At 42.2% G+C, this 13,567-nt stretch overlaps 1 protein-coding gene across 2 annotated transcripts in view; it reads left to right on the forward strand.

Moving 5' to 3' along the window:
• ITSN1 (intersectin 1) overlaps positions 1–13,567 on the forward strand; it is a 221,749-nt gene that overhangs the window by 77,506 nt on the left and 130,676 nt on the right. For both annotated transcript variants that reach the window (XM_004386976.2, XM_023741323.1), the window contains 4 exons: positions 37–197; positions 6,588–6,767; positions 8,448–8,544; positions 11,630–11,730. In XM_004386976.2, coding sequence (XP_004387033.1) covers positions 37–197; positions 6,588–6,767; positions 8,448–8,544; positions 11,630–11,730 — 539 coding nt within the window. The remainder of the gene's footprint in view (positions 1–36; positions 198–6,587; positions 6,768–8,447; positions 8,545–11,629; positions 11,731–13,567) is intronic.

A 13,567-nucleotide genomic window follows, 5' to 3' on the forward strand; every position in this document is an offset into this window, starting at 1 on the left:
TCACAGTTGCTCAGAGTCTGTGCTGTTGGTTTACAGGGCGCTAGCTGACATGAATAACGATGGCAGAATGGATCAAGTGGAGTTCTCCATAGCTATGAAACTGATCAAGCTGAAGCTGCAGGGCTATCAGCTCCCCTCTGCACTTCCCCCCGTCATGAAGCAGCAGCCTGTCACGATATCTAGTGCACCCGCGTTTGGTAAGTCTGAAGATGAATTGGTTGCTGTACTTCTTTGTCTGTTTTAAAAATAAGTATTGGGTTTTTCTTCTCTTAGTTTATGTAGCGTTGTGAAGATCTAGGAGGTAAGCATGTCTGATGAACGAGCACCCTGTGTGGGAAGGTGGGCTGGAGGCAAGAGAGCACGGTCACGCTCCAACCCTAAGATGAGAGCAGTCAAGCTGCAAGCAGAGGTGGGACCCTCCGTCGGTGTAAGAGGAGCGGACAGACGCGCAGCCTGCCACTGCGTCTTCGGTTTTCCCTCCTCTTCCTGAATTCCTGGCCCTTCACGCTGTCACAGACCTCTTGTGGCTTTCTGTTTCCTGGTGCATAGAATGTGTGCATGTGTGCATGTAACAACTCCTTTGGATTGTGGTGTGTAAAAATGTATTCTGTGATTCATAGTAGTAAGTAATTGTCCACGTTAAATCCTTTCCAGAACAAAGTGGAATAGAAAAAACGTTGTTGTCTCAATTAAAAGCACAATTCCGTAAAAATTTCTTTCAGCCAGGAATTTTTTTATAAATTCGTCAGTGATTAGTTGACTGTCTAAAATCACGGACAGTTCTGATCTCTTCTGACCCTAGACTTTAATTATTTAGGTTTATTTTTTTGAAGATTATAATAATCGGCTCTAACATCTGAATCATAAGGAGGTTCTTAAACAGTTTGAAGCAAAAAACCAAAATTTGTGGGTAGAACTTCTTTCCTTCTCTTCATCCTGATGTAGCGGATGACCGGTGATAGAGTGAGGTAGATTTTGGGGCGATCAACAGTAATTCAGGTTGTCTCGGAGACGGTTGCTGCTGACCTGAGATAAATCGGTGCTCTGGTTTCACTTACTAGATTTACTCTTAAAAATAAACAGACTATCCATTGCTTCTCTTTTGGTGAGGTTTAGCCACAAGGCTCGTTTTTAGAGGGGAAAGTAGAAATTCTGGGAAGATTCTTTAGGGCGGGTAGGACCAGTAATCTAAGAGAAGAAGGGAAAAACCCATAAAGTCCTGTGCGACGCGCAGAGGATGGGAAAGGCACACTGACAGTGCTCAGTGCCGTCAGGGTCCTTGATTGTCTCGTGCGTTGTGTGTGCACAGCACCGAGCCTTTAGTGACCAGCTTCTTCAGTGGAAGTTGCTCTGAACCCTGAAGGTCACTGTCGCTGCTGTTTCACCAGGACCCACGTGCTGAAAACAGTTAAAGGTGTTCTAGTTTTCTGTTGGTCTCCCGTCCACGGCTGCAAGAAGAAACCTCAGAGCAGAGGAAGGGTCAGATAACCAGAGGCATCCCGTTTCCTCTTTTCGCCCCTGTCCTGGGGTCAGCAATTCTTCCCTTAACATTTAATATGTCTTCTCCTATTCCATTCTGCTATAGGAATTTCAGTTCTGAAAGTATTGCTGATTTATTTTCAAGAGGTTGTGGCCTCGCCGACCAGAGGCTTTTACAGCCACTTCAGGCAACCGCAGAGCCCTGGTGGCGCAGTGGTTAAGAGCTCGGCAGTTCGAATCCACTAGCCACTCCTTGGAAGCCCTGTGGGGCAGGTTTACTCTGTCCTTTCGGGTTGCTATGGGTCGGAATCGGAGTCGACTTGACAGCACACAGCAACGAGGCTGCTGCCACTGGCTGGGGTGCCGGAACGGTGCTGGTCTATGCGCAGCTCTTCCTTTAGGCTTCTCAGCTGCCTCTCCTTGCCTCGTTCTCACCACATCAGCATTCTCAGTGAACTGCTTTAAAGAGGGTGAACCAGCATAGGAGAGAAGTTACAAGTACATGGTCCTAACCCAGTTTACCTGAGTTCACTCAGAGAGCTGGCCTTTGCAAGTATTTCTAGTTCTACCTCTCAGCTCAACCCGGGGTAATTTTTTTTCACAGTTCTCTGGCTGCTTGAGAATAAGATAATTTATTGTTTCTTATTGTCATTATTTTCTCATTAATACTAAAAATGATCTGACCATGCACTTCATAGCCCTTACAGGGTGTGCCTTCACATCTAGTATTTTATCTGATCTTTGAAATAACCCTTAAAGTGGTCAGAAGTTCTTACCGTTGTTGTATAAACGAGAGACCTGAGATTCTCAGAAGTTAAATGATTTGCCTTGGACCTTATTTCTGACAAGGGAGGTAGAGTCTGTCTAAACCCACAGTTTTTCGGAAGGTCCTAGGTTTTGGTTTTTTTCCCTTGTCTCTCCCCATCTCCATTGTTACCAGGCCATCTGGGTGACGTGGAGCACCACTCTTCCAGGGTTTGTTGTCTGCATGCCTGATAATGCAAATGCCAATGTAACCGTAGAATTAAGGCTGGCGAGGGTCTGAGCAATCGTTTTGTTCAGTTTCTCTACCCGACAGAGGGGGAAGAAGGTGTGCCCTGATCTTGTGACTCCCCTAAGGGCACCCAGCTGTAGTCTAGGAAATTCTGTGAGCATGCCTGGCACTTTTTCCCTCTGTGAGTTTGCACACAGCACCCAGTTCTGCTTTCACTTTGGACCCAGCCATTTCAGAGGGATTTTTTTCTCTTTTGTTTTTTTCTAGAGTTCCTGGTTTTATTGGATTAAACCAGTATGTTTTGAAGTCACTGCTGTGTGTGCTAGTTGCTGGTAACATGGTGGCGAGTAAGGCAGGCATGGCTGCCGTGGAGCTTGTTGTCAGGTCGAGGGCAACGAGCAGATGAAGAAGTGATTTCATTTAGGGACAAGTGCAGTCGACTGAGTTAAACAGATTAATAGACAGAGACTGGGGCAGAGTGATCGGAGATGGCGTCTCTGAGGAGCTGACTTTTTTTTATTGTTGCTGGAAGTATACCCAGCAAGGCATACACCGGTTTAACAGCTCCTACATGTGCTGTACAGTGACGCTGAGTACTGACGTCTCTGAGGAGCTGACTTTTTTGTTGTTGCTGGAAGTATACACAGCAAAGCATACACTGGTTTAACGGTTCCTACACGTGCAGTACAGTGACTGTGAGCACCCTGTACAAATTGTACGGCCTTTCTTACCCTCCTTTTCCCACTTGTTCCTCCCGCATCAAGATAAAATCACTTTCCTCCACGCTTCCTAACTAACCTTTGGAGTTGCTGTTATCAGTTCGACCTCATATAGATAGTTCTTTAAAAGAGCATAATGCTCACAGCAGACATTTTTTACTAGTTAAGCTACTGAAGAGATGACTTTTGAGCTGAGACCTAGCCGATAAGAAAAATTGAGCCTTGTGAAGACTTGGGGGAGAAGCCTTCCAGGCAAAAAGAACAGCAATTGCGAAGATCGTAAGGTGAACACCAGCTTGACGTGTTTGAAGAACAAAAATAGAACATTGCAGCTGATGCACTGGGAGGTCCCAAGGTTGTGGAGCTAAGGCAGGAACCAGATAAAGCATACTAAGAAGCTGTGTTGTTCTCGTTGTTAGGTGCCGTCGGGTTGGTTCCAACTCATAGTGACCGACCCTGTGTACTACAGAACAAAACGCTGTCTGGTCCCGTGCCATCGTCACGATCGTTGCTATGCTTGAGCCCATTCTTGGAGCCACTGTGTCAAGCCGTAGCCTAAGGAGTTTGGATTTCTTTTTCTAAGTGCAGTGAAAGCCACAGAGAGCTTTCTAAGTATGGTTGATGGATTCTTAAAAAATAAATCTGTGTTATCTGAAGAGTGGATTACAGGGGACAAGAGTAGAATCAGGAAGATCAGTTAGCAGGCGTTAGCCATGGGCAGGAGGAGGTAATGATGGTTAAGATCTGTGTGGTGATAATCAGTCAGGACAGGATTAGATTCATTATCTTCTGAGTTGAAAAGTATAGTAACTGAAAGGGATAATTCACTGTGGAATATCAACAGCAGATTCAAGATGGCAGAAGAAAAAAATCAGTGAATTTGAATAGAAATGATCCATTCTGAAGAACACCGAGCAAAAAATGTAAAAGTAATTATCAAAGCCTCAGAGACCTGTGGGACAAGATCAGATGTACCAACATACATCTAATGGGAATCTCAGAAGGAGGAGCGAAGAGAAAGGGGCAGAAAAAATCTTTGAAGAAATAAAGGTAGAACACTATCCAAATTTAATGAAAAACCTTATCTTATTTTTACGCAAATAACGCATGTGTTACTAGTTTTCTTGCCAGCCTCAGCCCCTCGCCTTGTGAAGTATTTCCTTAAGCATGCTATGCTAATTTTTTTAGCGCACTTATGAAAATACCTCATCGGGGGGAGGGTGCAGTTGGCAAAAAAAAAAGTATAACATGAATTATATTTGTGTAAGAATATGGTAGTCTACAATCTGAGAACCTCAACAAACCTTAAGTGGGGTGAAGAACTAAGAGATCCACAGCTAGACCACAGTTAGCTATGAGAGCCAACCTCAAATAAAATCTTAAAACGAGAAACACAATTCATCACATATAGGGGAATGCCAATAAGAATAATGGCTGATTTATCATCTGGAACAGTGGAGGCCAGAAGGCAGTGGAATACTCATCGTGCTGAAAGAAAAAAAGATTTGTCAACCAAGAATTCTATATTCAGCAAAACCGTACTTTAAAAATGAAGGTGAAATAACAACATTCCACAGTAAACAGAGACTGAGACAATGTGTTGCCAGTCACCCACCGTAAAAGAAATACTGAAGGAAGCTTTCAGGGTGAAAGGGGTTGATACCAGATGGTAACTTGACATACTGAAAGAAATGACAAGCATCAAAAACGATAAATATGTGGGTTAATATAAAAGACCCTGTAAATATTTTTTTTCTCATTTCCTCTCTTAGTGTCTTTAAAAGACCTGAGATTATATAAAGCAATAATTCTGAGACTGCAGTTTTGGGTTCATTACATGTGTGGATGTAATGTGTATGACAGTCGTAAAACGGAGGAGGGAAAGGGCATGAGCCACATTGGTGTAAAATTTCTGGATTTCACCAAAATTAAGTTAGTATTAATCTGAAGTAGATTATGGTAAATTAACACGTAAATTTCCCTGGAGCAACCACTTAGACAATAACTTCAAAAATTGAAGGAAAAGAGAAAGAGGTTGGCAACCAATGCCACAAAACAATTTGTATATTAACGGTTTAATGAGAAACTAATTTGCTCTGTAAACTTTCGCCTAAATCACGCACACAAAAAAGAAAGAAATTGAAAAAAATCTACAGAGGCATTTAAATGGTACACTAAAACATAATTACTTAATATAAAAGAAGACGGTGAAGTTGAAACAGAGAAACAAAAATGACAGGACAGAGGAGAGAGAAAAATGTAGAACAAAACTTAAATGCCTAAAAAAGACCAGATTTACTAGACGGGTAGAGACTAAAGGAACCCCTGAGACAGTCACCCTGAGCTACCCTTTGAGCTTGGCACTGAAGCTACTCCCACCTTTCAGCCAGATAATAGATTGGCTTATAAAACAAACAGTAGCACCTGTGAGTAATGTTCTCCTTTCAATAATCAACTATGTGAGACCAAACGGTCAACATTTACCCGAAGGCAAGCAGGGGAAGGGAAGCTAGAGCAATGGAAACAGAACAAACAGAATGGAAATAATGAGAATGCCGACACATTGTGGAAACTGTAACCAATGTCACGGAACAATTTGTATAAAAATTGTTAAACGGGAACCTAATTCGCTGTGTAAACTTTCCCCTAAAACACAATAAAATATTTTTTAAAACAATGACAGGAGACATTTATTTTATTTCTGCCATTTCTTCTATAAAGAGAAATTCACCCTCATCAAATATTTGGTTACCCTGAGTTACAGTTTGTATAGTAAAGGCAAGATAAATACTTAATTTTTTCCCCTTTATTTGCTAGTGTTCAAAATAAACAGTTGATCACCTAATATTCTTCCTGGTGACCAATTAGGTTTTATTTATATTTGTTTTTAAATAGCATTATGAACTCCTGGATTTATTTATATTTGATGACTTTCAGTCCTTAGCAGTTATTACTCCTATTGATGCTGATCTTTAGCCAGCAAATCTCTCTTAAAGTTGGATTTTTTAAGTCCTTTTGACGTGACCAGGGAGCCCTGGTGGCGCAGTGGTTAAAGTGATCAACTGCTAACAGAAGGGTCAACAGTTTGAAACCCCCAGTGGGTGAGGGAGAAAGCTGTGGCCGTCTGCTTCCGTGTAGAGATTTACAGCCTCGGGAACCCAGCGGGGTCGCTATGAGTTGAAATTGACTCGATGGCAGTGGGTTTTTTTTGAGTTGATATCATCCTTGGTATGATTTTTGATAATCTTAAAAACGATTCATTTGAAACCTATTTTAAAACGAGACTATATTACAGCCAGAAAGTGATTTTCTTCCTCTAGCCATCCCAGATTAGTTATCACTGAAGTTTGAAATGTGACTTGAATGTAAATTTTGTTGGGATTTTTCCCTGCTAGGAATTGGAGGTATCGCCAGCATGCCACCCCTCACAGCTGTCGCTCCAGTGCCAATGGGATCCATCCCAGTTGTGGGGATGTCTCCACCCCTGGTATCTTCTGTACCTCCAGCAGCAGTACCTCCCCTGGCCAACGGTGCCCCACCTGTTATACAGCCTCTGCCTGCGTTTGCTCACGCTGGTATGTGACCTGCCCAGACTGTCGGCTCACTCTTTCTGATTAAATGCTATTTTATTTCCGAGGGAAATGTCTAGACATTTAAAATTTTTGATTTCCCACTTACTTCAGCAGATTAAATGGGATGTGCTAGGGTGGAGTGAGGACAGGAGGATGGGATTAGAGAGCTCTGGGTACTGTTGTGGAGCCCTGGTGGTGCAGGGGTTAAGAGCTTAGCTGCTAACCAAAAGGTTAGCAGTTGGAATCCACCAGCTGCTCCTGGAAACCCTGTGGGGCAGTTCTCCTGTGTCCCATGGGGTGGCTGTGAGTTGGGACTGACTCGACGGTGGTGGGTGGGTTGGTTGGGTGGGTGGGTGCTCTGGTGGTAGAGGTGCGCTCAGCAGCCAAAGCCGAGAACGTAATTTCCTCTCCAGGGCTTGATGAGAGCAACTGAAGTTTGAACAGTTTCGGAACATTTCTTATTTTCGTGTATCAGGTACCACTTTTCTTCAGCTGCTAAGAATTGCTAGTCAGCAAGCCAGTCCTTTAGGAGTAGAAAGACGCGAGGATTAAAAAACAAGAGACCCAGTGCACGGTTTCTGTGAGGAGGTGGAGTGAACCGGGCGGAAAGAGGGAAGGAGGCCATTTACTAACTACGTGCGGGTCGTAGTGGTACACGCTGAATCGGAAGAAAGGACTAAAAAGTTCCTGGTTTAGTTCATTCCATTTTGAAGCCTTATTCAAAGTCTTTTTTCCCTTCGGTGAAACGAAAGCATAAACCGTACATGTAGATAACTTCGTATAACAGATCTTGAATGAATTTATATAAATACGGAAATTATAACAAAAAATTACTTTGGATATGTCTGAGCCAATCCCAGTAGTGATGACAGTATGGGTTTTAGCATTATGTTTGAATCATGATTGTTTTGATTGTGGCCCGCTAGATTTATTACATATGTAACCTAAGTTATGGCCAAAGAATCTGAATGTACCTTTTTTTTTAAAAAAAGATTTTCTTGTCACGTGTAGTCCGTCTTCCCTACGTGCCCGTGACTACAGATCCGGTGGCTGTTGAGGTGTATGCAGTTGTCTTTCCAGGAGTGTTGGTGAATCCACCCACCCTGAAGCTTGTTTTCTTTTGCGGTTCTTTTGCAAGTGAGGGCGATGTGACGAAGGCTCCAAGTTGTTTCTTTTGTTTTTTCCTGACACCAGGCTAACCAGCCTCAGTGTGAATCAGACCCCCACACTGACCCTCCCTAGCTTCACGTGTTACTGGCCAGGACCTCAGTCTGTGGCTTCTTGGCTGTCACATCTGGAACTAATACTTCAGCTCCTCCAGCAGCGTTAAAAAAAAAAAAATGCCGTTTTACACATGTAAGCTGTTACCTCTTGAACTATTAGAACAGGCCTTATAAAACATGATACCAAAAGGTTCACGAAGAATAAAATTTTATGGAAGCAAGCATTACTACTTAAACTAGTGAGGTGTTTTTCGGTAGAATGAATAAATCTGGGAACGTTTTTTGGCAAGAGGCAAAGTCAGGAGAGAGTAGAGGGGTAACTTTTTGAGTCCAGGGAGGTAAGAAGGGAGGGATTATTTCTGCCCCAGATTTGATGACTGTGCGTTCTAATTTCCGTAAATGGGAAAAAGTTTCTTATCTTTGTAGGATTAAAATTACTCAACACTTGTTTATTTTACAGCAGCCACATTGCCAAAGAGTTCTTCCTTCAGTCGATCTGGCCCAGGGTCACAGTTAAACACTAAATTACAGAAGGCACAATCGTTTGACGTGGCTAGGTAAGTTTGCTTGTTTTTCAGTGGGAGGCTTGGTTAAAGCCATTATCTGATTAACTCATTCATTTGAAAATGAATTAGCTGTGTTCTTTGTCTTCTTGTATTTTGTAGAAAGCTGTTATAATTTTCTTAATTTGGGTAATGTTACTAGGTCTTAGCGTTTGTTTGTTACAGAGATGACAGTAATCAAAGACATGATATTTCCTTTAAAGGCTTTGCGTTTTTTTTTAAAGAGGACAACAAATAGGTAATAGTAAAAATGTTTAAAAATAGTAAAATAGAACTCCAGGGTAGGAGGAAAAATAGTGAATTAACTATTTTGTGTAACCATTTAGAAGTTTATTTGTAAACATTTTTGTATGAAGATTGGAGCCACAATTGTCCTTGTTTTTAGTTCTATCTCAGATTGTCTTATGGATTCTCAGTAAAACCATATATAAGACCAGTTTTTATGAAATGAGTTATATGGATTAGTGAACTGTTCAAGTTCATCCAACATGTGACCCAGCTCGTATGACCTTACTGATTCTATTTCAGCCATTCTTGTTTCATATTGTCTTCCATATTTTTATTTTCTTTCCCCCCGGTTTTTCCCTTTACACGCTGCTACAGAGATGAAAAATTAGGTCTCCTTTTTTTTTTGGAATAATGGGGGATATAAATGAAGACGATTCCATCTTTTCTTGTTTCACCCCTCCCTGGAAATCTTTCTTAAATGAATCAAATCATTTTCTCTTTTGAAAGAGTGTTGAATATAATTCAGTCTCTCTTGGATGGCTGAGAACCATAGAGTGCTTGAATGAGACTGCTTTTTTAACATAGATTTCTCATAATTTCATAGCTCTGTGCTTTTCATCTGTTTATAATTACCTTTAAAAAATGATTTAAAGAAAATCCATAAACTGAAAAGCGCTGTGCCAAATGCTTTATTTGCGTGATCCCACTGAATGATCTCCTTCTCCCCCATAAGATAGCCCCATTATTTTCTCCTTGTTGTGGGTGACCGCGAAGCTCAGAGACATTAAGTAATTTGCCCACGATAACGTGACTCCCAAGTGGCAGAGCTAAGAGTCGAACCGAGTTCTTTCTGATTTTAAAGCATGTGTTCTTAACCATGAATCACATCATCTTAGTGAGTTTGCTCTTTAGACTTCAGCTGACTGGGAAACAGGTATCTGTGTTTCACTAAGCTGAGGTTTTAACTCTTAAGGTGCAGGGATATTTGTTGAGCATCTGCTTTGTCAGGTACTCCATTAATCCCATTTAACCCCCTCAACCACCTGGGAAATAAACCTTGTCTCAGGGTTGTGAATGGGAAGACGAGCCAGAGACGGTCATTCCTCCCCGTGGCTTCCAGCTAGTGACAGCAGGGCTGAGGCTTAAACTCAGATTATCTGTCACCAAGTTCCATATCTTTTCTTCTTTTCACTATACCATGCTGAAGTTTTGAGCTTTCTCTGACTCATCCACAAGGGATTTTGACATGTCTTATTTATGACATTAGAATGAGTTAACAGTCAGTGTTAGCAAACTTTAATGCCATGAGGACGATTTATTTTCTAATGTAGTCAGTCAAATTTTCAATACCAATTATTCAAATCCCTAGCAAATTGTTGTGATAGAGCATATAAACTTTTGGTTACATATTATCAATGAGCTTTTAGTCTGTTTAGATTCTCAGGACTTGGGCAGAAGACTATGACTCGGTAAGTGTAATCTGGGACAGCTTCTGTGTGGAACACCCTGGCTTTCCTGGAGTGTAGTAGAGAGATAGTCAGCTTCTTGGCAAATAGGCAAGAGTTAGAATTAGCAAATCATTAGTTTAAAATGAGAGGCTTGTTGCAGACGTACTCACAGCAGAGTAGATCTTGGTAAGTGGTTTTTATTAAGAAAACTTCACACATTTTCAGTTAATTTTGTGACCTTTTGAAAATAATTATTTTAAAGAGAGATGCATAAAAATGTGTGGCCGTATGAAAAGTTTGCACGTAATAAAATAGGAAACTTTACAAAAATTTAAAAAGGTTAATTTATATAGGTACTTTTTAAGGGTTTGTAAGCGATTTCCTATTCTTTATGAAGTGTGTGTAGTAAGTATAAGTGCATAGGTAACATATATAAATTATGAGGATATATATATGTGTATAAATTAAGACGGTCAATTTATGATTAAAATTTTGCTTTTCCGTGTGAGAAATAGATACTTTTATTGAAATGAAAGAAAATCACATGTGGGGCATTAGTTGTCATCTGCCCTGGATGTCGAGTGCCATTTTTGCTGTCAGCTCAGCCAGTATTTTTAAATCACCCGATTTCACCATCAGGCTGTTCACACGCATCGGTACCAATGTGAGACTCGTGGGCAGTGGCATCTGAGGAGCGGACCTCTAAGCAGGCCTTGACGCCCCCTGACTGCTGGCAGGCTTTCCTCAGGTCAGGGCTGAGGTGCGTTGGCAAGCAGAGGTCGGCCTGGATCGCAGTCATGAAGACGGAGCTCTCGCCATTCCTGCCCCACTGCTTCACTGTGACCCTTGCAGTGTTCTCTTCCCGCTCTGGGAGGCTCTTCACTGGATGGGAATGGAAAATTCCCAGAATGAGATAATTTCACGTCATTAAGGAATGTGTCCTGCTTTTTGGCGTATAGAAAGTTAGACATTTCAGGCAATTAGTAACTTTAAAGGCCGTTGTTTCTTTACTGTCAGCACTGCTTTTTAAATCAAAACAGAAACGTTCTAGAATTCTAGAAAATCCTGGGCCTTATGGCATTGCCTCAGCTCCAAGGAGATGGTCATCGTTTTAGAGAGCTGTCATATTATTAAATTATCTATATAACTTGCAACAGCCACTTGGTCTGTTTCGTTTACCCAGGAGACTCAAGAAAAATAATGAGCTTATCAATTTTTAGAGAAATGTTTATAAACTTAAAAATGGAAAATACTCGTTATAGAGAATGGAGAAATGGTGATTAGAAAGTGAATAAAATGTTAAACTAGTCATCGTTGTCTGGAGCACAGCTTAGCTCACTGTTTTTAAAGAAGTAAAATAGGCTGTTCTTACTATTAACCCTCTTCTTCTGCCCTCCCCCCAGTGCCCCTCCAGTGGCAGAATGGGCTGTTCCTCAGTCATCGAGACTGAAATACAGGCAGTTATTCAACAGTCACGACAAAACCATGAGTGGACACTTAACAGGTACTTACAAGGAATAGTTAATTTAATGAAACTCGTCTTTGTTCTAAATGCGGCTTGGTTCTAGATGTTTGGTCAGAGATGTCTTTCAGATGTCCTCCTCTCTGTGTTTATTTCTGGAGAGGGTTCATCATCCCTTGGCTCTGGCGTTCTCCTCTGCTGGTAACTCCGTAGCTAGCTCCTCTGTTCTCCAGTGCCTCAGGCCTTTGCTTGCTTGCCTCTTGGTGAAATGGGGCAGAGACAGCGAAGCTCTGCAAAAGCCACTTGTGTGCAGAGCAGATGACTAGCAAAGAAACACTGCCCTGAACAAAACTGACTTCAAGTTCAAGTCCAGCTTCATAGAGAAACTGGAAACTGCCTACTGCACAGTTCAGAGCTTGAGGTAGCACGCAGGGTGAGAGGTGACTGGGTGTGGGGATGGGAACCTGGCTGTGCCACAGACTAGCAGGGAGACGGGAACCCGGCTGTGCCGCGAACCAGCAGGGGGACGGAACCCGGCTGTGCCGCGAACCAGCAGGGGGACGGGAACCCGGCTGGGCCGCGAACCAGCAGGGGGACGGGAACCCGGCTGTGCCGCGAACCAGCAGGGAGATGGGAACCTGGCTGTGCCGTGAACTAGCAGGGATCTTTGGATCTTAGCTCTTCATCTGTAAAAGGCCAGAGTTAGGTTTTGTGCCGTCAGTGGATTTTTACAAAATACGATGATTCTGTTATCTACATCAGAAGGACAGAGAAGGATTTTTGGATGCCATCCAGAAGCCTTTCTCATGAAGGATTAAACACTTAAAATTGATTAGAGAGTTAATAAAGAAAAGCATAGTTATAATACAGGAAAATCAAGATCTCTGATATAAACATTAAGTATAAAAGAAAAAAATGTAACTGCCCTTTAACAAACATGAAAGAAAGGAAGGGAGGAGAAAAGATTTGTTTTCCTGAGGTGAGGTGGTGAGAAGCACTGGTGTACAGTACAAAACCCCTTTGTTTAATTTATTGTACAATAGATGAAGGTTTACAGAAAAAAACTAGCTTCTCATTAAACAGTTAGTACACATTGTTTTATGACAATGGTTAACAACCCCACGACATGTCAACACTGTCCCTTCTCAACCTTGGGTTCCCTGTTACTAGCTTTCCTGTCCCCTCCTGCCTTCTAGTCCTTGTCCCTTGACTGTTGTACCCCATTAGTCTCATTTTGTTTTATGGGGCTGTCTAATCTTTGGCTGAAGGGTGAACCTCAAGAGTGACTTCATTACTGAGCTAAAAGGTGTGTGGGGGCCATACTCTCGGGGTTTCTGCAGTCTGTGTCAGGTCAGTAAGTCTGGTCTTTTTTTTTTGTGAGTTAGAGTTTTGTTCTACATTTTCCCCCAGCTCTGTCTGGGACCCTCTGTTGTGATTCCTGTCAGAGCAGTCAGTGGCGGTAGCCGGGCACCATCTTGTTATACTGGACTCAGTCTGGTGGAGGCCGTGGTAGTTGTGGTCCATTAGTCCTTTGGACTAATCTTTCCCTTGTGTCTTTGGTTTTATTTATTCTTCCTTGCTTCAAATGGGGTGAGACCAGTGGAGTATCTTAGATGGCCATTCACAGGCTTTTAAGACCCCATATGCTACTCACCAAAGTAGAATGTGGAACATTTTCTTCATAAACTATGTTATGCCAATTGAGCTAGGTGTTCCCCGAGACCATGGTCCCCACAGCCCTCAGCCCAGCAGTTCGGTGCCAGCTATGCTGGCTTCCCCAGTATTCTGTACTGTCTTACCCTTCACCAAAGTTACCACTTATCTATTGTCTATTTAGTATTTCCCCCCCACCCCTCCCCTCCCTCGTAACCATCAAAGA

The sequence above is a fragment of the Trichechus manatus genome, unplaced genomic scaffold, assembly GCF_000243295.1.
Source record: "Trichechus manatus latirostris isolate Lorelei unplaced genomic scaffold, TriManLat1.0 scaffold00177, whole genome shotgun sequence".
Taxonomy (NCBI): Eukaryota; Metazoa; Chordata; class Mammalia; order Sirenia; family Trichechidae; genus Trichechus; species Trichechus manatus.